The sequence below is a fragment of the Coregonus clupeaformis genome, chromosome 2 (assembly GCF_020615455.1).
Source record: "Coregonus clupeaformis isolate EN_2021a chromosome 2, ASM2061545v1, whole genome shotgun sequence".
Classification (NCBI taxonomy): domain Eukaryota; kingdom Metazoa; phylum Chordata; class Actinopteri; order Salmoniformes; family Salmonidae; genus Coregonus; species Coregonus clupeaformis.
In genome coordinates this window covers 7749626-7777290 of record NC_059193.1, presented here as the reverse complement: position 1 = coordinate 7777290, position 27665 = coordinate 7749626, and the positions used below count along the sequence as shown (strand labels likewise).

The 27665-nt window shown below is 41.0% G+C and overlaps 1 protein-coding gene across 1 annotated transcript; it reads right to left on the bottom strand.

The window, feature by feature from the left end:
* Positions 1–15034: 15034 nt before the first annotated feature.
* On the bottom strand, positions 15035–21056 carry LOC121586589 (SLIT and NTRK-like protein 4). Its single transcript, XM_041903406.1, has 2 exons — positions 20206–21056; positions 15035–19582 (listed from the first exon to the last, which is right to left on the bottom strand). The coding sequence occupies exons 1-2, from the start codon at positions 20254–20256 to the stop codon at positions 17039–17041; spliced, it is 2595 nt and encodes an 864-aa protein (XP_041759340.1). The 5' UTR covers positions 20257–21056; the 3' UTR covers positions 15035–17038.
* Between the last annotated feature and the right edge of the window lie 6609 nt (positions 21057–27665).

The window sequence follows — 27665 nt, the reverse complement described above, 5'->3', positions numbered from 1 at the left end:
AAACAGACAAGGGTTTTGCTGAACAATGTCAAAGCATCAAACTTGTTCCACTGAAAGTTGTAACATGCTATTTCATAACTGTAACATGCATATTCAGGATACTGAGTTATTTCTTGCACACCATTGTTTACATACTTCTACAGCATCCTTAAACATGTGGAATAAAGACTTAGGTTGACGGGCGGCAGGTAGCTTAGCGGTTAAGAGCGTTGTGCCAGTAACCGAAAGGTAGCTGGTTCTGAGCCAACTAGGTGAAAAATCTGTCGGTGTGCCCTTGAGCAAGGCACTTAACCCTAATTGCTCCTGTAAGTCGCTCTGGATACGTCTGCTAAATGACAAAAAAAAAAAAAAAAAAAAAAATTAAACATGTTGAATAAAGACGTAGGTTGACGGAACACATACTGACACAGCACCATTAAACATGTGGAATAAAGACTTAGGATGAAGGAACACATACTGACACAGCACCATTAAACATGTGGAATAAAGACTTAGGTTGAAGGAACACATACTGACACAGCACCATTAAACATGTGGAATAAAGACTTAGGTTGATGGAACACATACTGACACAGCACCATTAAACATGTTGAATAAAGACTTAGGTTGACGGAACACATACTGACACAGCACCATTAAACATGTGGAATAAAGACTTAGGTTGATGGAACACATACTGACACAGCACCATTAAACATGTGGAATAAAGAGTTAGGTTGACGGAACACATACTGACACAGCAATGTACCCAAGCTGAGTCAATATTTGAATCTGTATTGTCTTTGACCCCTAGCTGGATTAATAACCATCATGCTTTTACATTAATATTTAAGACCAGACATTGCATAGGGTCTCATTCTTCTATATTAAGACATGCACAACCTGGAATTACCCTCTGTAATCATTTCCAATTATGTCTCCACTCATTGTTAGCTTCCCCTTGCTTGTTACATACGAAGGATGCGCTTTTTATCGGAAGTTGAAAAAGGAATGTGTCGTGTACATTAGGAACCATTTCGAGACACTTCAAACTGCCTTTTTATCTGTGGCCCACAGAGACCCCGGTGCCTGACAGCAATCTTGATCTGTGTCCCAGCAGAGGCAAGGCTCTGGGAATGGGTTTATGAATACAATCTGCATAATTACCCTCCGATCCTGAGTTTGGAAAGCCTGTGGGTCCCCACTCGCTTCTTACTCATTAGAATTTAGAGGACCGTCTGGTGAAAAAAAAATGACTTTTGAGGACCGTCTGGTGAAAAAACTGAATTTAGAGGACCGTCTGGTGAAAAAACTGAATTTAGAGGACCGTCTGGTGAAAAAACTGAATTTAGAGGGCCGTCTGGTGAAAAAGTGCATGTTTAGGTAAAGAGGAGACAACATGGTAGAGGCCACATGAATAAAGTATAATCCTCAAGTCTCCGTTTTGGCTGATGTTTGCAGCTTCATGGCACAAGGAAGAATAAAAAGGTTTCCCTTATACTTAGCAAAGATCTTGTAACATCACTGGTTTGGGAAGCAATTATTTAAAACATGACATTTCTGGAGCAGCAAGGCAAGGAGGCATGTGTTGCTAAGTCCTTAGCAAATATCACACTGTGGGAACTTAAATGGCTTTAGTTGACAAAAAAACACCCCTCCCTTATCCATTTGTAAATATTGCTGATCTCCCTGACTGTGCTATGAGAGCAGGTTTAGTGAAAAAATATATTTGTATTGTTGTGTTTTCTAAAAGAGGTATTGTCACTGGGTGAGTCGATTTAATGCCATTTCCATTAGGCAGGCTCACTAACAGGCAGCAGCATTCAGGAAGTGAAAGACAAACAGACAAACGGAAACAAACTGAAAATCCACCTTTCTCAAATTGGCATGGGACCAGCTGGTTAGACCCCTAAACACGCAGCCACAGGGACTCCAGATTGACTGAAGAGTTGTCGGATAGTATAACAGATCAAATGGAGGGTAAACCAACAAGCAAATGCCTTCAGACGTGTCTACATTATCAGACTAAATAAGGAGGGATTTAACAGTGAGAAGAGTGATGGAACAGGGGAAGGCCCTGCAGCGTTCTGAGGGCCTGATAACCATAGCAAAGTAACAGATAAATGAGCATCACCTGCCTGGGACTGTGATCACATTGCAGCATGCAGTGAGCACCAATCACTATCACTGCTACTACCCTAATCAACATCCTCTACCTAACCTCCCTACCACAGACTATAACAGCACTGTCCCCTGAGGGAGAGCGAGAGAGAGAAAGCGAGAGCAAAAGAACCCCATCCCTAAAAAAGAAAAAGAAACATTCTACCACAACCCCTACCATCACCAACCCCCATACCAGCCGTTCTTGAAGCATCCACTACACATTGGGTAATTGCCTTCTAAAGTTTAAATGACTCTCTGGCGTCAGTGTCTTCATTTAATCTTTAGGTCTTTTGATGGGTTTACAGAGGAATGTTTGATGTGGGACGCCAAAGAGCAAAGGATCCTGGGTTCTAAACAGAGCGTTTTCTGTTGGAACAGCACAAATCAGACCGCTGTGGTTACAGAAAGAGTGAAACGCCATCCCCTAATGGACTGAGTCACTCCCATGCTTTTCCCCCTGATTAAACTAACGACCCATTTGAACCAGTTTAAGAGGCACTTTACTCCGTCTCCACTCTCCAGGCAGGGAATGCGATATTTAATACAGAATAATGTGTGGTGAGGCGCAGGAGGACAGAGAGCGTCGCTGATAGAGCAGTGCCCAGTCTCCAGCAGAGTGGCTCTGTGTGTGACAACGGAGTGACAGGAACCACTGTCTTTCTGCTGATCATACACTAGACTGCACACACTGCATAGATATGCAGCATGAAACATTCTCATCACAGCCTCAGGCCACGGAGAGGGACTTCTACTTTATGCTGTGACGGTTCATCTCTCATTCCCTGCCTCTTTTTTTCCTCTAATTTACAGCGGGGCAGAATTCACACTCAAAAGTCGACAAAGCCAACATACATTTTTTAAAATTGAAGTAAGAGTGTGAACTGTAAATCAAAGCTATCAGTGATGTCCGGTGTCCAAATTTGAATTGATGTCTCTGAGTCCAGTAAGAGTCATTAATACATCTACATTAGATGTACCAGCCTGGTCTTCTGAGGGAAAAAAAGACTAATTTATTTAAAAGAGTTGCCATGGGGAACGGCATTCATGATTAATGTGGGGGTTGATTATGCAACCAATTGACTATAATTCAAACCCAGTGAAACCTGGGCCAGCCGCCTGCCAGAGGAGGGGATGTTATTAATAATAGAGGAATCCTGCACTGCAATCCCCCTGTCCCTCAACCCGAAATAAAGAGCCCAAATAAAAGGCAAACTTCAGGGGTGAAAAGGGATCAGTATTCCTCTGGCAGTTCCTCACAATCAAACTGCAAAGCTATCCTGCTGGTGTTGCTGCTGTTACAGCAGCATTGTCAGTGTCCTGCCAGCTGCCTGCCGCTGCACAATTATACTGTTAAATGTTGAACATGGATAAAACTGAGAACTATATTCCCTGCAAACGTTATCAGATAGTAGCCTGAGGACATTCACCAGGGACATGCATTGTTGCTGTTACATTAAGGCGTGCAAGGGCAGCTTGAGGTCCATTCAATAATATTAGAGTCCGACAACGTTCATGTAGGATAGTGTCTTCACAGAAGCCCTTGCACACAAGATTGATATTTTTATTTAAAAAAAATATGTTTTACCTTTATTTAACGAGGCAAGTCAGTTAAGAACAAATTCTTATTTATAATGACAGCCTACACCGGCCAAACCCGGATGACGCTGGGCCAATGGGACTCCCAATCACGGCCGGTTGTGATACAGCCTGGAATCGAACCAGGGGGTCTGTAGCAACACCTCAAGCACTGAGATGCAGTGTCTTAGACCGCTGCGCCACTCGAGAATCCAATAATAACAAGAATATGTTACATGTAAACAGAATCCATGTCTACATGACCAGCCTTACTTTATTCACTATGCTTCAAAACACAGAATAAAAAGGTGTCATTGTACCCACAGCCAGTGTCCTGTGGGTGATGCCCTGTCAAAATGTAATTCAACAGTACTGTATGTGCTGTGTGAATCGACAAGTAGCTAAGAAGAAATCCAGCTTAGAAGCAAAAAGTCTAATACTCTAGGCTTTAGGGCTGGGGTCAATTCCAATTGAAGGCAGTCAATTCAGGAAGTCAACTTAAATAACAATTCAAAATGTGAAAAAACAACATCTATTTTCAATGACTTCTCAATAAACTGAGGAGTAGAAGCTGTTTATTTCATAAGTTTGTCCATTTTAGAATTGTAAATTAAAATCACTTCCTGAATTGACCCCATCCCTGCTACTCTTTCTTACATGACATGCTTCTATGCAGCTTCACAGCTATAGGAGGAAATGTAGGAAGTGAAGACGCAACAAGGTTGTTATCAGTTAGAATTCCAAACAACACATTGTGGATCCAGGTAGAGCCTCAAGAAGACCAGTTGCATAATGATGTAACACGTTCATTCACAATTCATGACATAATACCTCTTTTAAAAACTGTCTAAATCAAAAAGAGCAATGTTCACATTACATTGAACCGTCAACAGGAAACCAAGGTTTTGAAACATCTCAATGGCTGGTAAATGAAACGTATAGCTTGAAGGCTGAAGGACAACTGTTTAATTTCCTTGCAGGATCCCAAGAAGAATCTGAAACGAGAACATTCGTCTACATGGGCCTGACAACTAGATTACCCTAAGACACATACATACCGTATTAATATTAATGTGCAACTTGTTTGTTGTGGACTTAATTAAGGAATCAGAGAAAATGATCTCATCAGAATGGAATGAACTGTCTTTAACTCATGTATATGTACTAATAATGGATGAGACAACATTAGCAAGCTTGATTTATCAGGAGACGGTTTCCTGTGTGCAGCATTTGAAGCTGTCTTAGTGTGGCAAACCACAGTCAGTGATGGTGCACTAATACTACACAGAGCCCTGGGGGCAGTATAGACACTCTAACCAGATACATAACCTTACCCGCTTAGTGCCCACATTGTATTACATATTAAAATCTATGGTTTACATTGTAGCTGGTGTGCTTAAAATGAGGCGTGCATTAGGGCCGGCCGGGACGATACCAGTATCGCAGTATTCTTTCCATGCCAAAAATGAAAACACGAAGCAGACCAAACTCTTTGGTCCTTTAAAACCCTGCTGTATGTAAAATATTGTGTGCTATGCCTTGAAAATAAATAAATGTGACTCTGGATGACAACATAATGATGTTTGTCTCCAACATTTGGGCTGTTCTCCTAAAGAAGATAAATCTGCTTCGTCTTTTGTTTCCTTGTAACGATACTAATGAATATGGTGATACTGGTTTCGTCCCGGCCCTAGCACGCATACATACATAACAATACCTAGGTATATCAGTCTCTGGACATCAGGTCCATAACACCTAGAAATATCAGTCTCTGGAGAACAGGGGCCCGATTCAAAAAACACTACTTACGAAAAAACGTAAGAAGTTTCTTAAGGAAAAAAATAAGAAGTCCATAAGTGCAATTCCTCAAAATGTTCTTAGGAATTCATAGTTTTCTTAAGAACTTCGTAAATATCTTATTTTGTGGCATTGACATTAGTGACGTACTTGAAACCAATAAATAAGCCTATGTGACAGGGATTATATGATTTGGCCCACTATAATAAAGTGTTGATAATTCCATTTTATTAAATGTATTTTTCTGCTTTATGTCTTGAAAATATATTCTTTGGTGTTGGCTCGCGAACCCTTTATACACAAAAACAAATGTTATTTTTCACACATTATAGCCATCAGACTACCTATATCAATAACTAAAATGGATAACCAAGGAAAGCACAATAACAACTTCAGCAAACAAAAACTTGAAGTGATGGTGGAGGAAATAGCAGCCAGGAAAAGGTTGCTGTTGGGGAGATTCGATAACTGTGGGGTCACTGCAGAGACCAAAAAGAAAGGATGGGCGAGAGTGGCCGGGTCTGTCTCTGCTGTCGGGGGTATGTGACGGCGTAAAAAGGGACAGTGACGCCGTAAAAAAAAGTTGGCCGACATCAAGTCGGCTGCTAAGAAGGGAGCTGAGAGAAGCAGGTAGTTGAAGAAGACTGGAGGGGGGGTATCGACCATTCATGTGGACCAGCTGGAGGAGAAGGTGTTGTCCATGATAGGAGAGACGGTGGTAGAGGGACTGTGCGACCAGTAAGATAACAATGTTAACATTAGCTAAGTTAGCCATGTTCTTCTTTGCAAATTGATTAGTTAACGCTACCTATTTAACACTTCTAGAATATAGCTAGATAATGCACGTTTAATTAGTTTTCTTGCTGTATTTAAATGTCCGGTAGCCAACTGTGTCTGTAGCAGTGGCGCAAGAAAACGTTAATGGTTACAAAAGTCTCCAGTTGTCACAAGATAAGGGTTTAGCTGTCCTAAAGTCAAGTACATTTCCAACAAGAAATCCTAAAACATTATTTTCAAGAATCCCATTTCTTCTTAACTTTTTTCTTAGGAAGAAACATAGGAAAAAACATAAGAACATTTCCAATAACTTTATTGAGGAATAGCAACTTTGCTTAACTTTCTTCATAACGAAAAAATGGCAGTTAAGTTATTTCTTAAGAAGGTTTTGTCCGTATGGGAGTTGCAGCGATGGGACAAGACTGTAACTACCAATTGCATATCACGAAATTGGGGAGAAAAAGGGGTAAAAAAATACAACATAAATAATAATAATGGTTTTGTGAATCTGGGCCCTAGGAATATCAGTCTCTGGAGATCAGGTCCATAACAACTAGGAATATCAGTCTCTGGAGATCAGGTCCATAATACCTAGGAATATCAGTCTCTGGAGATCATGTCCATAACACCTAGAAATATCAGTCTCTGGAGATCAGGTCCATGGGTGAAAATGTGTGCGTTTGTATTTACATCAATTAATAGTTAACTTTATCATCCAAGTGATAATGGATGATGGTAACTTGGTGTTTATACACACCACCTTATAGAAACATCACGGCCATGAAATCACACTGGTGCTTATCAGAGGTTAGATACAGAAAATATATCATCAGCACCATCAGACAATAACATCATCACTCACCTCAAGGATTAAACATTTTAAAGACGAAAGCACCAAGGATGTTATATAACATTCACATGATGGTGTTGTACAATGTGTCTCCACTGGGAATGGTAATATATGATTGACCTGAGACACGTGAAAGCTCACCTTTTCTGTGGGTTCATTTCTTATCTATTCATTTATTTCCAATTGAAATGTAACAACAAATTGTTTTATTCTGAAGACATAGTCTCCTTTCCTGAGGGAAATCACTGGGTGAGAATTTAATCCAAAAAAGCACAATTAGATTCTGTGCACGTGTTAGTAATCCACCTCAGAGGAAAATAATATATATTCCAGAGGTTAGAGTTTATTTCATCGCATCTCTTCTTGGTCACTATTTTGATAAGAGGGTTGTCACCTTTTCTGGCTTTATCTGTCAAATACGGCCAAGTATATATATTTACTGCACATACAGTATTGATTTTAGATTCATACTAAAAGGGTTGCACCAAAAATACAATTACTGGAACTATTGTGAGCACTGACGGTATTGAATTACTAATATTCTGATGCAGTGGTTTTTATTCCAAGAAACGGTAACCCAATATTGTTTGTACTATATTCATGTTTCATATCATCATAGGAACAGTTTTGCCTGAATGATCCAAACTTAGCATACATAAAAATGATGGTTGCCGTGGGAGTAGAGTCAACCAGGTTGCTTTCTAGAGCGCAGAGAAAATAATATAGCAATGCAAAGACATACAGTGGATCGGACAGTGTGTCACACAGTGGGTCACAATGACAGTAATACTGGATTTCGTTTGCTAATCTGTCAACTTGTCACTTATTTGAGGGGATTTCGGGTTTAACAGTGGAAAAGGTCATTTACTTTGACAACTTCAGTCAGGATGCATGAATCAATATTATTTTCTGAGACAACTTAACTCAAACTCAAGCTATTTTTTAGTATAATACCATTTTGTGGCTTAAAAGGTACTGCCATGCTCAGAATGGAAACCAGTTGAAGAACAATAGGTTTTAATATGACCGTCTCCCTCCATAGGCCCTGGTCTCCTATCACATGACACAGTACGACCGTCTCCCTCCATAGGCCCTGGTCTCCTATCAAATTACACAGTACGACCGTCTCCCTCCATAGGCCCTGGTCTCCTATCACATGACACAGTACTGCCACCTCCCTCCATAGGCCCTGGTCTCCTATCACATGACACAGTACGACCGTCTCCCTCCATAGGCCCTAGTCTCCTATCAAATGACACAGTACGACCGTCTCCATAGGCCCTGGTCTCCTATCACATGACACAGTACGACCGGCTCCCTCCATAGGCCCTGGTCTCCTATCACATGACACAGTACGACCGTCTCCCTCCATAGGCCCTGGTCTCCTATCACATGACACAGTACGACCGTCTCCCTCCATAGGCCCTGGTCTCCTATCACGACACAGTACGACCGTCTCCCTCCATAGGCCCTGGTCTCCTATCACATGACACAGTACGACCGTCTCCCTCCATAGGCCCTGGTCTCCTATCACATGACAGGTGAGATGAGGCATAAGTTAGGCACCTCTCAACACACGTCTATAAACACAGACAACATGAGAGCCTGCAATCTGCACACACTCATGTCCTGACTGATGTGGTAATTTGGAAATGCATAAAACACTTGAGGGATTGTCACAGTCAAAATAGGTTGTTAGTACTTTTATCCCTTTTAGTCAGACATCAAACCATCATTGGCACTGTTGTCACATGTCACCAACACAGAGAGCGTTAAAGATGCTCAGGGTGTTTGTGATGTTGTTTGTGTACGCCTGTCAACATCCCTTTTTCCTTTCTTATTATTCAAGTTTGAGGAGTTCAAACTCCCACTCTGAGGATTCTCGCAAATTAAACATTCATCAACTACAACATCCATTCATGCAAATGAGAGAGAGAAAAGGTCTGTGACCAAAATGTTGCACAAAAATGGTTTGTTTGTAACTAAACTCAGCATGAGCGCAGATTATCTACTTAGTTTTGTATGTTATCCTAATTTATGCTCCTGTGATTGACACTTCTCTCAGGACTGCAACAGTGACTGTTTTCCATCATGACAACATGTTCTGAAAGACAAACCTTTCTGACAATTCAATTTGCGAGCATGAAAATGCAATACACATAACTTATTACTGATTTGTAATAGTCAAAATCTGCTCAACTGAGAAATTCTTAAACATTCCTCATCAAAATGGAGGGCAGCAAGCCCTACCTTTTAGTTCAAGGCAGAAAACATTTTAAAGCAAACATACACACGACTAAAAACAACCTTCCCACATGAGCTACTTTAAAACGTCCAGAACATAAGGTATCATTGATGCACTCTCTACGCTTAACAACCTCCCTGAAGCATCATAACACACACCACTACAGGCACAAATACATTATTAGTAGCATGGGCATACAGCGTATGAAACACCACAGCAACACATCTCTCAGTGGTATGAAACACCACAACAACTCTCAGTGGTATGAAACACCAAAACAACACATCTCTCAGTGGTATGAAACACCACAACAACTCTCAGTGGTATGAAACACCACAACAACTCTCAGTGGTATGAAACACCATAGCAACACAACAACTCTCAGTGGTATGAAACACCATAGCAACACAACAACTCTCAGTGGTATGAAACACCATTTCACCACAACACCACAACAACTCTCAGTGGTATGAAACACCATAGCAACACAACAACTCTCAGTGGTATGAAACACCATAGCAACACAACAACTCTCAGTGGTATGAAACACCATTTCACCACAACACCACAACAACTCTCAGTGGTATGAAACACCATAGCAACACAACAACTCTCAGTGGTATGAAACACCATAGCAACCCAACAACTCTCAGTGGTATGAAACACCATTTCACCACAACACCACAACAACTCTCAGTGGTATGAAACACCATAGCAACACAACAACTCTCAGTGGTATGAAACACCATAGCAACACAACAACTCTCAGTGGTATGAAACACCATAGCAACACAACAACTCTCAGTGGTATAAAACACCATAGCAACACAACAACTCTCAGTGGTATGAAACACCATAGCAACACAACAACTCTCAGTGGTATAAAACACATAGCAACACAACAACGCTCAGTGGTATGAAACACCATAGCACACAACAACTCTCAGTGGTAGGAAACTCCATAGCAACACAACAACTCATAGTGGTATGAAACACCACAACGCCACAACAACTCAGTGGTATGAAACACCACAACAACACAACAACTCTCAGTGGAGCATGTGAAGTACTAGTAGTGATTCATTGTATGTTACAAACAACTCTCTTTATTTCAATACTGCTCAAGACAATTATTTTCATCATAATTTTACCAATCTAACTACACACTTATTCACAACCCACTGGGCACACATTGGTTGAATCAACATTGTTACCACGTCATTTCAATTTTAATGATGTTGAACCAACGTGGAATAGACATTGAATTGACGTCTGTGCCCTATGGGAAGTCACGGACAGTTCTCCATTGTTGAACTCGTCTTGACATAGAGAAGCTATGGGATCTCAGATAAGTATTTTCTCTGCAGCGCTCCGAGGCCTGCACACAGCCCTATACTGTAGTGCCTCGCTCTGCCTTTCTTTCTTTAAACAAATGACCACATTATTCAGCAGAGGCAAAGACCCTGAGGTTTAATCCATCCTTGTTATCTGCCAATCACAGCTCGTGCTTGGCTGTCCTTATCGCTCTGTGGTTGAAATGAAAAGGCGTCCATTGCATCCCACAGTGTCTGCTTGTGCATGCAGCCCTGCACTCCTGCACCTCCGGGGCCTCCTACAGGAAGTGTGCTGCCTAACGAGCATGTGACATTGACTGGAGCAGATATACATGAATAAATCAATTGACATTCCATGGTGTCATTTAGAAAGGCTTGAAAGGGCTTGGCTTGCAGGGTGAGGAACAGGGTTGGAGGGCATGCCGGTCATACAGGACAGCGCAGCATTGGAGGGTTCAGGGACAGGGGAAGAGACTAGAGGGGTGAATATTACCATCACTTGGTGACGTTTTCAAATGATACTATACTGTGACCAAGTCTTAGGGCCTGCTCTGACCCCTAAATCTTCCCCCTCTACAAACAAACATGAGCTGTTACATGAGTCACAACAGCATAAAAGAGTTTGTCACAGAAATGCAAATAAATGCAAACAAATCCATACAGTACCAGTTAGGAGCGATGCCAGGCATACAGTACCAGCTAGGGGCGATGCCAGGAATACAGTACCAGCTAGGAGCGATGCCAGGCATACAGTACCAGCTAGGAGCGATGCCAGGCATACAGTACCAGCTAGGGGCGATGCCAGGAATACAGTACCAGCTAGGAGCGATGCCAGGCATACAGTACCAGCTAGGGGCGATGCCAGGAATACAGTACCAGCTAGGAGCGATGCCAGGCATACAGTACCAGCTAGGAGCGATGCCAGGCATACAGTACCAGCTAGGGGCGATGCCAGGAATACAGTACCAGCTAGGGGCGATGCCAGGAGTACAGTACCAGTTAGGAGCGATGCCAGGTATACAGTACCAGCTAGGGGCGATGCCAGGGTTACATGATTGGGGAAGCGGATTCCTAATCATTTACCATATATGGGGTGCATGCACGTGCACAGTCACACACTATGAAAATATCACTAATGCAAATCCTGCTACTGAGTCAAACACAAGTGACTTTTGTAGACTCATTGCAATGTCAACGTTGTGTAAAAATGTAAACTATATGGATTAAAATAGTGTATTCAACTAATGAAAATGATTGTTATTCCCATGGTTAATTATTCAGACACACATACTTGTTCAACCCATTGCATAGCAAAGTTAGCATAATTATATGGATAAAACATGCTACGGATACATACATGTTCATCATTTTATAATCCCTGATGATGGGTTGAGCCATATGTAATATGTCTCGATATAGAGCCTAAAAAGCCTTTCATGGGGCATTACAAGACATGGGGGCATCAAAAAATATGTGATAGATCTCTGTACAGGTTGTTGTACTGCATGGTATATTACAAAGGCAACTTCCATATGAAACAAGACATTCTGATGTGAAAATCTCAAGGTCTACAAAATCACATGATAAAATGATGGCGTAAGAGTTTGTGCTCTGCATAATACATCACAGGAAACCCCATCCATATGGAGACTGTTCACATGCCATCATTGGTTTGACAAAACACAGATATGCACTTCTTATGCAATTCCACAAGGCACAGTCTTCACACATGAAGTCACAAAAGCAGGAGGTGAAAGCGACAGCATTTGAAGGGTTATATATAATGAATTAACTATAGGTGTCATTTAAACCTTGTCATCTCTATTAACCGTTGCTGTAGTCAACATTCAGACCTGGCAACACATTAGATCAAAGTGGGTAAATAAATAGACCAACTATTTAAAAAGACATCTGGCGCAACAGTTAAATGCAATGAAAGATCTAGCCTCTGCCAATGTGGGTAGTACAGTTACATTGCAAATGCAAATTCATGCACACATACTCACACAATATCCACACACACACTCACACAATATCCACACACACACTCACACAATATCCACACACACACTCACACAATATCCACACACACACTCACACAATATCCAAAACACACACTCACACAATATCCACACACACACTCACACAATATCCAAAACACACACTCACACAATATCCAAACACACACTCACACAATATCCACACACACACTCACAAAATATCCATACACACTCACAAAATATCCACACACACTCACACAATATCCAAACACACACTCATACAATATCCAAAACACACACTCACACAATATCCACACACCCACTTACACAATATCCAAAACACACACAATCACACAATATCCTTTGTATTCACCCAATTTGTTCACCAGTGTAAAGATGGAGACAACATGACAAACAGAACACATACACATTCAGTAGAGAATGGTAGGAATTAGCATAAATATAACCTGAGTATATTCACTTAGAGAATGGTAGGAATTAGCATTAATATAACCTGAGTATATTCACTTAGAGAATGGTAGGAATTAGCATAAATATAACCTCACTTAGAGAATGGTAGGAATATAACCTGAGTATATTCACTTAGAGAATGGTAGGAATTAGCATTTATTTAACCTGAGTATGTTAACTTAGAGAATGGTAGGAATTAGCATGAATATACCCTGAGTATATTCACTTAGAGAATGGTAGGAATATAACCTGAGTATATTCACTTAGAGAATGGTAGGAATTAGCATTTATTTAACCTGAGTATGTTAACTTAGAGAATGGTAGGAATTAGCATGAATATACCCTGAGTATATTCACTTAGAGAAAGGTAGGAAAATAACCTGAGTATATTCACTTAGAGAATGGTAGGAATATAATCAGAGTATATTCACTTAGAGAATGGTAGGAATATAAACTATTCACTTAGCAATTTCAAATATGTGATGCTAGCCAGGCTAATTTGCAACACTGACATTCCATACAAAAAGACAGTAAAACAAAGACTGAGTATAGCTGAACAACCGGCAGTGACTACGGCCCCACACTGCAGTATGCACCAGATAACAGAAGCAAAATGATGAGACATCCATCTCCTACAGTACAGTACATGTACTTCTCCCCAAGTGAATATGACAAATTACTAACATGAATGTTTACTGGCAAGAAACGTTAACTTTATTTTTAAAAGACCATAGTTGGCTTTGTCAGCAGAAAAAAGTCAACCTAAATGACAAAACCATTTCACTGTGGGAGGAAACCCTTTCACTGTGGGAGGAAACCATTTCACTGTGGGAGGAAACCATTTCACTGTGGGAGGAAACCCTTTCACTGTGGGAGGAAACCATTTCACTGTGGGAGGAAACCCTTTCACTGTGGGAGGAAACCATTTCACTGTGGGAGGAAACTCTTTCACTGTGGGAGGAAACCATTTCACTGTGGGAGGAAACTCTTTCACTGTGGGAGGAAACTCTTTCAGTGTGGGAGGAAACCATTTCACTGTGGGAGGAAACCCTTTCAATGTGGGAAGAAACCATTTATCTTTGGGAGGAAACCATTTCTCTCTGGGAGGAAACCATTTCTCTGTGGGAGGAAACCATTTCTCTGTGGGAGGAGAGCAAACATGAAAGGCAAATAGAGTGCATAATGTTTTTTTGTTTTTGTTTATGAAATAAGTAAGCACTGCCGGTAACCACTAGATACATATAGCATCAGCTGTGTTGTTGTAGGTGCATACATTGTATTACAGAGTACAAAAGCTTGACCTGTCCATCCACAAACATCCCAACAGTAGTTTAGTTCTCACCCACATCTTAAAAACGTTGCTCCCTGTTTTATCATAGAACATGAGTTTTCATTGGCTGTATCAGACTAAAATGTCCAATCTACTTCTCTTGGGGTGAGACAGCATGTGGGTGACAGACACGCTGTACTTGTTGAAGGCATTTTAAATACAGAAGCAAACATGCACCAGAACATCTGCAAAGGTTAAGACACCATATTATCATTTTACTCACTAATTAATTCATCCCCTGTAAAAATATATATATATATATATATATATATATATATATATATATATATATATATATATATATATATATATTGTTATGGCCTTTAAAAACAGAAAGAAAGAACAATGCCCTAAATATGATTTGATCAGTCTAATGGGACATGATAAAACAACCCATACACAGCATTAATGATTGGGCTATATCATGTGTACTCATGTTGAATTGAGATTCATGTCACACAATATTAAAACTGATTTTGTGTTCAAATAGTCAACTATTCTCAGGTTTTCTTCTTGAGCATTCAAGGCTTTATTTATAAAGCAACTTAGACGACTGAGGAAACAAGATGACATTTTCTTGAGGAAAAGGAAAACACAGTGCAGATAGGTACCTTGACTTCAACAGGTTTATACAATAAAAACTAACCAATATACAGTATTCTGCTGACTGATAGAACATTGTATTTATCATATCTTTCAAGGTACATTCTATTCATTTGTATTTCAAACACTCATTAACTTAACAATACTTTAAATAAGGACTTGGTAAAATAAAGTGGATAAAATAATTTGAAATAACAATATTACCTTGAACTAATAAATCAACTAAAGGATTTAAGCTATTATGATTGAGCATATTAATATTGCACATGGTGTTTTATATGATTCTGTCCAGATCAGTAGCTAGTATATAAAACAAATTCATAGCCACATAATTTTCTTCCAAAGATAAATTGAACATATCTCACACACTACCTTTCTAATCCATTACCATGGTACCACAGTCAAACCATCCAGAATCGTATCACTTTAATGCAAATTTATTTTGGTTGCATAATGTTAATAAGAAACCTTTTACAAGATACTGTGGGATACAAGAATAAGGAAATTGTTAAACTTCAAATACTAATCAGGCCTCAGTTTGTGCACCATCATAGTGAAAATACCATCGATCTCTAGTCCCCTTTCAGGCCATCAGTAGAGTTCATGAAGACTCAGAAAACAGAAACATTTACTCTGATAAATAATTTGTGGCTCGAGATCTGGGCCTGAATTGCTTATGCATTCTAAATATCCATTTCACTTTTAAATAGTACCAATAATCTTTAAATAATCCTGCATAGAAAAATAAATAAATTAGTTAAATGTACTACCAATTGACAGTTGGTCATCAATGATATATTGACAGTTGGTCATCAATGATATATATTGACAGGGGTCATCAATCATATATATTGACAGGGGTCATCAATCATATGTATTGACAGGGGTTATCAATGATATATATTGACAGGGGTCATCAATCATATGTATTGACAGGGGTCATCAATCATATATATTGACAGGGGTCATCAATCATATATATTGACAGGGGTCATCAATCATATGTATTGACAGGGGTCATCAATCATATATATATTGACAGGGGTCATCAATCATATATATTGACAGGGGTCATCAAAATTCAGTTTGTTTAATTATGCTTTTTTTCTCTCAATTTTTTGTATTTTATAGGTATAGTTGTTTTGTCTTCTGTTGTAATTTACAAACTGTCCCACAGATACAAATAATGTAGACTTACAAAATAAATCCAGGTATGCTTACATGGCAAGCAGCTGTTTTTCTTGGGCTTAAAAAAATGTCCCGACATGTCCCATACCCAAACATATCCAGAGGAACCACATTTAATTCAAACACTATTAACATGGCTCTTTACACAAACAAGTAATGGAATCATTCCAAATCTGCTGTTCGGTTTATACGTGCCTTTTCTTAGTGAAAACAAGGCGTCAGGGTCCCCAGGAACGACCAGCAGTGACCAGTTATAATCCAGGCAGATGGTAAGTCTGCAAGTGGGGGATCCCAACAACGTTATATCCCCAGGAGAACTGTAAAGTCACCATATGATAGTTAATTCATCTAAAATACTGATCCCATATTGCCACAAAAACTCTGCAGAAGGGTCACTAGCTATGATGAGGTACAGTCAACATTGTTTTCATGACCCAATGATTTGGTTGAAAAAAAAATCTGATAAGTACCAATTTCAATAGCAGCAAAATACTACAATTGTCTCTTAAGGATGTCTTGCGGTATAATGTGATATTAATACATGTTATAATGGCATCACCACATCAGGAGGAAAATCTGTATTTGCAACAGAGCCACTGATTCTCGGGAAATTATGTTATCTGACTGGAGCCTCCTGTCCAGTTTATCCATTGGTCATTAAGCTTTTCCAAAAGGCACTTTTGTCATTGGGTTGGGTGGCGTGGGGGGTGGGAGGGGATAGATAGCCTACATTTGACTCATTTGAGTCTGTTCCTCCAGAACCTGAAGGTAGTCAGGTGTACCTTGAAGTTTAGTTTTAAGTTCATAGTACTCACTTTTCCTTTGTTCCACTACTATCTTACTATGGTTTCCCCCTATTAGTGACTTTTTCATCTTTTTGTCCTGTGGTTTCTCGGGGTAACGGATCTGAAATCCACTCCCACCTATACTGCTGAAATCCCCCCTTTTACTGTCTAAAAAGTTTTGAATAAACATGTTGGATTCTCTTGGCAGGAACTCATCCAGCTCGTCAATGGTGCTCAGTCTCTTATTGCGTGGATCCAGGGAGGACAGTGAGTCCTTGTCTTGGTCAGCGCTGTTGAGCAGGATTATTTTCTGTCTCTGGGAGTCAGCAAACTTAAAGCCTGACTCAGAGTCTCTAATCCCACAGGTGTGACTCTTGTTCATATGCTGGATAGTGTGGGGGATGAACGTCTCCCCTCCCAGATCATCTTTCTTGTTAGATTTGTTGTGTCTCCTGAGCGTGAGTTGCATGGAGCCACACTCCTGGTTCCCCATGCCCTCCTGGCGTCCGGCTGGCTTCTTGTTGCGCCTCAGCACGAACACCAAGAGGCAGAAAGCAACGAACACTGTGATGATGAGCACCACCAAGACACTGAGGATCATGATGGATAGGGGAACTGGACCTCCTGGAGGGGCCTTGCCCACCCCTGCTGGGGACATGGAGGTCACCATTGGAGTAGTACTGGTCAAGATGAAAGGGGGCCTAGCTATGAGTTTGGGGCACAGGATCTCATTTTTTAGCAGCCGTAGCTCTATATTGGAAAACTGCACTGGGGATGCACATTTGACCTCTTTCGCAGCCACTCCGTCATTCAGCTTCTCCAGCCACAGTTTCAGAGCTACTAAATCACAGGAGCATTCCCAGGGATTGCCTTCCAGATCAATTTGAGTGAGAGACCTCAGCTGGTCTAGGACACCACTCACAGGCAGAGTCATGAAATGGTTGTTCTTAAGATTTAGCCTAGCCAGGGAAACGCCAGCAAAGATATAGGCAGGGAGGCTCCTTAGCACATTATTGTTCAGGTACAACAACTGCAGATTTGGCATGGAGTCAAAGGTCCCTGCTAACACCTCTTGTATGGCATTGTATTCCAGATACAAGTATTGGAGGTTACTGAGCCCAAGGAACATCTCAGGATGCAGCTGCTCTAGTTGGTTCCCATTGAGATAAAGCCTACGCAGGTTGGTCAGATTGGCAAAGACCCCTTTTTGAACTGTGACTATTTGATTGCTGCCCAAATGTAATAAATCTAAACCCTCAAAGCCTTGGAAATCAACTGGGCTGATATCTCGGATATAATTTCCACTCAGGTGGAGCTTCTTGGCATTTGGTGGCTTGGGAATGAGATCTGCTAGATTGTTTATACTCCTCTCTTGGCAACTCACACTGATGCCAAAGTCTGAGGGGTGAGCTTTGCAGGTGCACGGCTGTGGGCAGGAGAGAGGTGGGGTTCTTGTTTGATAGGACATAATTTGAATATTTTTATTCAAACCGGGTAAACCAACAATCCCGTTACCATAAATCTTAGATGGGTTTGTTGTTTTGGGAGCTTTGGTGGCTATGGGAGGTATCGTAGTGGGGGCCTTGTCGGATGTTGTTTGGCCATTTTCTGGCTGTGAAGGGGGCATCCTTACATCAAAGTCACTACCTGTTCCCATGGGACACAGTTCCTGTTTGTTTGTTTCTTTCAACAGTCGTCCATACAGGTCACTAGGGGTTTCACATATAGCCTCCCCAATAAAAATGTTATAGGGCATGTTCTCCAACCAAGCTTTCAAGGGTAACAAATCACATGTGCAATTCCATGGGTTGTCATCGAGCTGCAATTCCACTATACGTCCAATGTGTTCCAAAACTCCCAGATATGGTAGCTTCTGGATCCTATTTCCTCTTATATCCAAATGTGTAAGGGAGGCAAAGCGAAAAATGTTATCAGGAAGGATCTGGACTAGATTGTCATTCAGGATGAGAACTTTCAGCCTATGCAATTTGTTGAAGGATCCTTTTTCAATATACTTTATCAAATTGTAGTCAGCCTGGAGGTATTCCAAGTTTTCGATCCCATAGAAAGTGTCAGCTCGGAGCACTTTCAATTCATTGTTATTTAAATGAAGCTGTTTCAATGAACTAAGGCCATAAAAGGCCCCTCCCTCGATGTTCTGTAGTTTGTTGTTTCCCAGTTGAAGAGAGACTGCGTGTGTGAAATTGAGAAAGGAGTTGGGGTAAAGGACAATCAATAGGTTATTTTGGAAATTCAAATGATAGAGGCTAGAGACCGGGGGCAGCAGCTGGGTAGGTCTGTACACAGTTATTTTCTCACAGTTCACGTATAGGACGTTCTCGATGGACATGCATGAACAGGCGCTGCAGGTCTCCGCTGAGAGGTCAGAATCCAAGTCAGAAAACGTACTCGATACGGAAAAGGCCAACAGAACTAGAAGCAGCATTTTGCCTTTTATAAATCCCCCAGAAAACCATTTAGTAACCTTTGAGAGGAAAAACAAACAAACAAACAATCAAAACACAAACTGGTACTGTACATACAGACAGTATTTCATTAATGGTTAGTTAGTATATGCCCTACTGCTGATGTTAGTAATGGTTAGACAGTATATGCCTACTGCTGATGTTAGTAATGCTTTGTCTACACACCAGGCTAAATTAATGTACCCAAATCAACCCATTTCTCTATAGCAATACAGCCATCAAGTACCATTTTAACCTGAAAAATAGTAACTTCTCTAATAATATTATTAATAATAATAATAATAACCATAATAATGATAGACGAATAATAATTGTCTAATAATAGAAGCCTTAAAACCCATAATATCCTTCTGATCCATAATGTTACAAAACATCATTGAAATCACCAGAGAAATAAATAATTATATATAGTGCGTCAATTTTGTGGGCATATAACGGGTTATTCAACAAAAAGATGATAAAATATATATGCTATTGCATCCTATGCTGACATATTGTGGGCTTAAACATCCCATGTAGCCTGTGCCCCAGGCGGATCAACCCATATTATCATTAAACATATGAACAATGTAGGCTACAGAATGGATATTAAAGCTTTTCAACCAAATAACAGAGGACTTACCGTAAGCGTTTGTAAATGTGGTTTCTTGAGAGACGGACATTGGCAGTGCATTGAGACGCGGTGCTCCCATTCAGACGTAGGTAGGCTATCGCTCAGATTTCAGCCTATGCGTCTCTTCTTGACAGGCTTCACTTGTTAAAAAATATATTTCTCTCGTAGGGTTCCCAATGTCGTTGTATCTCCATGAAGCATTTCAGTTCGGAATGAACTAAAGACACTGTGCCCACCTCAGCGTTAAGAAAGCAGGGACAAAAGGCAAAACAACTTGACCGCAAAACAACTTCTCTCCAGTTCACGAGAGAGGAAAAGGAAACGAATGTAAATGGTGCTGCTGGAACACCCAGTCCATAGAGATGCTTAGCCTATGTATAGGGCTCGCTGAAGTTGGACTGAACGGTTCAGGCAGAAAAATTAAGCAGCAGCACCCACCCGATAAACCGAAACAATCCTGCGCGGGTTTACTCACCTCAAAAAATCTGAAATTGCTTGCTAAGCGTCTCTTTTCGAATCATGCAGTTCACAGGGCTGTCAGGGTGACATCTGAGGCTGAGCCTCTCTACTCCAAGGAAAAGAAAAGGAGGGGAAAAAACACCACACTGTGATATTCAGAAAAAGGAGAACCGCGACTAACTGACGCGGAAAATGAATAATTCAGCTTAGTCAGATGCGGGCAAGCAGGAGATGCCGCTCTCCATCTTCCAACGAAATCAAGAAACTGCGTTCAAATAAACTACTGTTAAAACAGTCACCAGGGATCCGGATACGCAGGAAGGAGGGAGTGTGTCTCGTAATAGCAACTGTTCCTGCCTGTCTCATAAGTATGCTGCTTTACAGCTGCATAGAGCTTCCCACACGACTAGCGGGAGCAGAGGACGCAGAGAGAAAGGGGGAGGAGGGGAGGGGTGAAGAAAAAGGGGGAGACAGAGAGAGAGATAGTAGGGAGAGAGAGATGAGGGAGGGGATTGGAGGGGAGGGGGACTCATTGACCAAACGGAAAACTTCAGACCTTGAAATGAATGATTTTAGACGTAGTAGGTTAATTTAACAGACTTGGAATTGTGTTTCTTGTCGTTATGATGATCAACAGAAATGGTTATGCATCACGCATTGTGCTATAGCCTATCGGATCGAGATCATACGGTAGACTTCGTTTGAGGATGAAGTCTCTTACCTGACAGTTCAAGAGGGGTCGGCGCCTGCATTATATTTTATGATTGGAGTGTTTAAAACGACACAGAACGTGAGGAGCATTCTAATGTGGACTATTATTCAACGTGGACTGCAGTCAAAGCAAGGAAAGCATTGCTGAGGGAAGTAGAAAAAACAGACACTACCACTCATATTTGTTTTAGAGTAGGCTACTTGGATAGGGTTTTTACGTTAGACATTGAGGCTGCATTTACACAGCCAGCTCAATTCTGATACTTTGCCAAATTGTTGGTCTTTTGACCCATCATATCAGATATTTTACCAATAAAGGCAAAATATTAGAATTGGGTTGCTTGTGTAAACAGCCCAATTCTGATTTTTTTTTTCTCACAAATTGGTCTTTGACAAATCAGATCTGAAAAATATCTAATTGACAAGATCTAATGTGGAAAAAATTCGGCTGCCTGTGTAAACGCAGCCCAACTGACATTCAGCATCACTTTAGTTTTCAGACAACAGGTGGATGCTCCCTCATGTGAAGTCAATAATAGAAACCACTCAATTTTAGCCTAGACTTCACCTGTTTGTTCAAATAATATTCACACTTGAGAGACAATAGCTCCACATGTGTGAAATACAAAGAGCTCTCCAAGTGAACAATGTTTTAATGGCACAGTGACAAAACACTACAAGCTTTTATAGGTCAAGTCTGAATGACAGTGACAGTAAAAGTAGGCTATTGTAAATATATGAATGTATCCTATTTTCCCAGGCCCTTCAGTTTTGACATGAGGATACATGTGTGCGCCTGTGAACCCACGTTGTGGGCAGTGTGATATGGGGAGAATCTCAATGAGAATCTCAATTGCATAATCCTCGCATCCTGTCTCTTCTTGCCTCCTTCGCAAAACCCTTTGGATGAGGTCAGAGGGGAGGCCTCTGACTTTCTCATCCAATGGATTTTGAGAAGGAGGCGAGGAGAGCGAGGACGTGAGGAGTACAGAATGCAATTGAGATTCTCCCTGCAGAGATTTCTCACATATGAAGAAATCAAAGGTAGCGCCCTCATCTGGCTGAAAGTTTTACCTACTTGATTGTCTTGGTACCTATAGGCTACAGGACAGTATGCACTCCTGAATGTTGACTGTATTGTAGGCTAGGCTACAATTATACTCTAAAAAATGTTTGTTTATAAGGTTACATGGCATCATATGAAGCCAAACGATTGGGTTGTCTATGTAGCCTATAGACCCAGTTACATCAGCTATAGGCTACATAATGCAAGTGTGTTAGTAAAATAATCCAGAAAGAGCTTCATGTGAATATTTTACACTGTCAGTGAGTGGAATGAAAATGAATGCTTGCATGGCAGTAGCATAAATTGAGAGCATTTGATATCTCTTTTCATATATATTTACCATCACACTCTCAAAGTTTCCCATTTTTTATTGTGGAAAACGGTTGAAGGCATGGCATGTAGTCTGTTGTTGCAGAAACGTGTTAATATCTTTTCTCTTCAACAGGCTATGAAATAACAGCAGCAGAGCATTGAGGGGCTGTGTGCTAAGGTAATTCTCTAGGCAGGTAGAGCTAGGCTGTGTCAGACAGTGTTGTGTTTAGCAGAGGGACAGTATTTGCTCTTGGAGGGGCTTGTACTTTCTTCTTCCTCTCTTTCTATAGACTCCCCCTTTTATATGCTAAATAAATGTATATTTATATCCCACACAGAGGAAGAGAATAGGTGGTGGGGACAGATATTAAATGCCCATGTCTGGGAAGGGAGGGAGGTTGTCGTTTCAGTCCATTTTTTTAACAAAATTTTTATCTGAGGACACCAACCTTGAAGAGATCTTTAGGAATAAACAGTATTATGCTTGCATGTACCCTTTACCCAGGTCAGATTCATGTTTATTTAGTTATATTAGTCCTTAGTGTGTGTACCTCAAGGCTACAGTCAGTAGAATTCCTAATCAGAAGAAAAACTGCTACAGTCATCAGTGTTAGTTGTGGGAACTGGCACATATTAAATATTAATTTGCATCCAAGTGAATACATGTCTTTGTAGTTGTTATAGTTGACAAGTAAGAACATTTACATGTTTACATTTTTTGTCATTTAGCAGACGCTCCTATCCAGAGCGACTTACAGTTAGTGAGTGCATACATTTTCATACTGGCCCCCTGTGGGAAACGAACCCACAACCCTGGCGTTGCAAACGCAATGCTCTACCAACTGAGCTACAGGGGACTATTGACATGGATTGTTCCTCCTTTGTATTTGATGAAATATAACTATAATCATCATCTTGACTCATCAGTATCATTACTTACAGGCTATCTTAATGATGATGTTGCCACCATGAGGGGAGGGAGACCTAATGTTAATGACCCTCCTCAGAGGGGAGGCCTAATGTTAATGCCATCCTCAGGGAGGAGGCCTAATGTTAATGACCCTCCTCAGAGGGGAGGCCTAATGTTAATGACCATCCTCAGGGAGGAGGCCTAACGTTAATGACCCTCCTCAGGGAGGAGGCCTAATGTTAATGACCCTCCTCAGAGGGGAGGCCTAATGTTAATGACCCTCCTTAGAGGGGAGGGGAGGCCTAATGTTAATGACCCTCCTTAGAGGGGAGGGGAGGCCTAATGTTAATGACCCTCCTCAGAGGGGAGGGGAGGCCTAATGTTAATGACCCTCCTCAGAGGGGAGGGGAGGCCTAATGTTAATGACCATCCTCAGAGGGGAGGGGAGGCCTAATGTTAATGACCCTCCTCAGAGGAGGGTGAGGCCTAATGTTAATGACCCTCCTTAGAGGGGAGGGGAGGCCTAATGTTAATGACCCTCCTCAGAGGGGAGGCCTAATGTTAATTACCCTCCTCAGGGAGGAGGCCTAATGTTAATGACCCTCCTCAGAGGGGAGGGGAGGCCTAATGTTAATGACCCTCCTTAGAGGGGAGTGAGGCCTAATGTTAATGACCCTCCTCAGAGGGGAGGGGAGGCCTAATGTTAATGACCCTCCTCAGAGGGGAGGGGAGGCCTAATGTTAATGACCCTCCTTAGAGGGGAGTGAGGCCTAATGTTAATGACCCTCCTCAGAGGGGAGGGGAGTCCTAATGTTAATGACCCTTCTCAGAGGGGAGTGAGGCCTAATGTTAATGACCCTCCTTAGAGGGGAGGGGAGGCCTAATGTTAATGACCCTCCTCAGAGGGGAGGCCTAATGTTAATTACCCTCCTTAGAGGGGAGTGAGGCCTAATGTTAATGACCCTCCTTAGAGGGGAGGGGAGGCCTAATGTTAATGACCCTCCTTAGAGGGGAGTGAGGCCTAATGTTAATGACCCTCCTTAGAGGGGAGGCCTAATGTTAATGACCCTCCTTAGAGGGGAGGGGAGGCCTAATGTTAATGACCCCCCCTCAGAGGCGTGCATATATTTGATGTGCATGCTTGCAAACAGTGTTTAGCCCAGATTCTCCTCAAATGTATTCTCGCTCCCTATAAGAATTGTCTATTTGTTTGTTCTCTTTAGTCGAATTGTGGTCAAACGACCATTTAATAAAAACCTATTCTCTGGTCTTTCCGATATCTATACCTTATGAATGTAAGCACAGGTGTGTGAGAGGTGCTTTATTTGATATGTCTCTGAAAGGCAGCACTGTAACTCTACACTGAGGTGAACTGCATGGACTAGCTGCTTCCCTACCGTCCCTTTTTTAACTGTTTCATTCTCTTGAAGGTAAGAGGATATACCATTTAAATCTCTGCCATGAATCCTTGTTCTCCAATATCCCACACAAAGAAACACAATATGAATGCAAGGTCAGCTATCTCTTGTAATAGGTTTGGCTTTTTTACATTTCTGTCCAACCTAAAGGTAAATAGAGGGATTTGTCCTCACATGGCGCTGTGATTGTTGTGAATGTGAGGAAAGTCTAAGCTTGACACATTGATTCTACACTATTAACTTGGCTGCAGAACAGCCCACTGGTTGTTACAGGCAGCCAGTACACTCTGTCCACTCATGGCAGTAAAAACATTTTGGGCCAATATTCCACACTTCAGTATATGACTTAGTAAATGTGATTCAAGTGAAATATGTAATGTAAAATTCATATACACAGAGTCAAATTCATTCTTTAATCATGTTGAATTATGGATGTCCATATGCCAGAAAGTTGAGGCTCTATATTATATCCCAAAAATGTTTGAGCAAAGAGATATGAGTCATGAACAACAATTTGTCCTTTAAAGGCAGTATTTAAAGGCTCTGATCAAGCAATCACCTTATTGTTGGCAAATTACATAGAATCATTTAATCTGTTTGATTTCTGTCATTATTATACATTTAGTGTTCTTCACATTTAGTCATATGTACTTACAGGTGCTGTCAATAAACAATGTTGCACTGGATGCTTCCATCTTGTCCCTCTGTAACATCTGTCTGTGTCCTGAGAAACTGTTGTGGTGCGTCCATGTAGGGGTGAGTAGAGAGAACATATGTAATGGTCTACTGAGTAGAGAGAACATGAGTAATGGTCTACTGAGTAGAGAGAACATGAGTAATGGTCTACTGAGTAGAGAGAACATGAGTAATTGTCTACTGAGTAGAGAGAACATGAGTAATGGTCTACTGAGTAGAGAGAACATGAGTAATGGTCTACTGCCACCTGGTAGATCACACCCAGTCCCACACACCCAGTCCCACACACCCAGTCCCACACACCTAGTAGGCAGAGAGAGGCTACACAGTACATCAGACAGAATCAGTATCACTTCTTCCATAGGGGATAGAGGAAGCACTTCAGCATGTGTCAGCCACCCAAAGGTGGACCACCAGTGTTGCCGTGTGAAACTGTCACAATGGTTGTTAGCAGGGACACTCAAATGGAGACATGCATCAGCCTCTCATGTGGTGTCTTTCCCTTCATTAGAGGCAGGGTCGTAGTGCAGACCATATATGCACTGGTCCAAATGTGAATGGAAAAGCATTGTTTAGAATAACACAAAGATGGAACAACAGTAGCTTGCCTGTTTTAGTTTACCAATAAACCTAAATTTTCTTTAAAAATATTAATATTGAAGGTATTTTCATTTGTTAATTAAACTGTGTCACTTTGTTTTAGTTAGTAAACAGTGTGTATTGTGCACAAGCTTACATGTAATTGTGCTAACAACGCAAACTCCTACCGTTCATAAAGCTTCCACCCCCACAGGGACCCCTTGAATTTGGCAAGACGGTAGAGGGTATAGTGTGAGTGGGTAACAGTTGGCTTGGAATTTAGTTAATATTCTCTACAAGTCCTGCATTGCTCCTACAGCCAGTGCTTAAACAGAACATCTTTTGGGAACAGAATTGAATATGCAGGCACAATGCTATCAAAGGAAATCCAATCATATTTCAAATCATTAACCACAATTGTTCTTGGAGAGCAGCAACCGAATGTAATCCCTATGAACACAGTTAGGATCGCAGTAGAAAATGAAATGTCAGCCATGGTGGTATATGGTGGTATATCTAACAGTGGTGGTATTCACAGGGATCTGAGCAAACAGAGAGCATTGTGGGGGTTGGGCACACCTGGAGTCCATCTCTGTGATCCATGGAACGCAAGCATATTTCTGAAAACAGACATTACAGTAATTGAACAGAAAACAAGCTGTTCATCCTCAGTGGCACTGCTAACTGAAAGTCATTTTTCTATAAGCATTGGCAAAAACAGCTAGTTAAAGCGAGGTAATCCTTGGTCTGAATGATACATTTTCAGCTATGTACTGTAAATAGTTAGCCAATTGCTCTCCTCTTCAATACTTTATGACATCTCATCTACTGTTCTACACTGAAACAGTTAATTAACATCAATGTTTTTATCCCTGTCAATAGAAAACGTAATCCTCGATCTTTGCAACGTCATTCAATTAGATGTGAAATGACGTTCTATCAAAAGTCTGGAAATGAATTTGTATGCGAGAGGATTAGAGTGGGATATACTCACAAGCTCTTCATGTGGTCCTCTGTAGCTCAGCTGGTAGAGCACGGTGCTTGTAACGCCAAGGTAGTGGGTTCGATCCCCGGGACCACCCATACACAAAAATGTATGCACACATGACTGTAAGTCGCTTTGGATAAAAGCGTCTGCTAAATGGCATATTATTATTATTATTATTATTATTAGCTCAGGCCTTCAGACCATCACTTGAGTAATTAATCCTAACAAGTACAGACAGAGTAGGCCACTCCTACATCGCTCCATGTCAGATTCAAGGCTTTTGAGATTGGCTGACATGTAATCATTTCTAAATGTTTTGTTTTAGGTCAC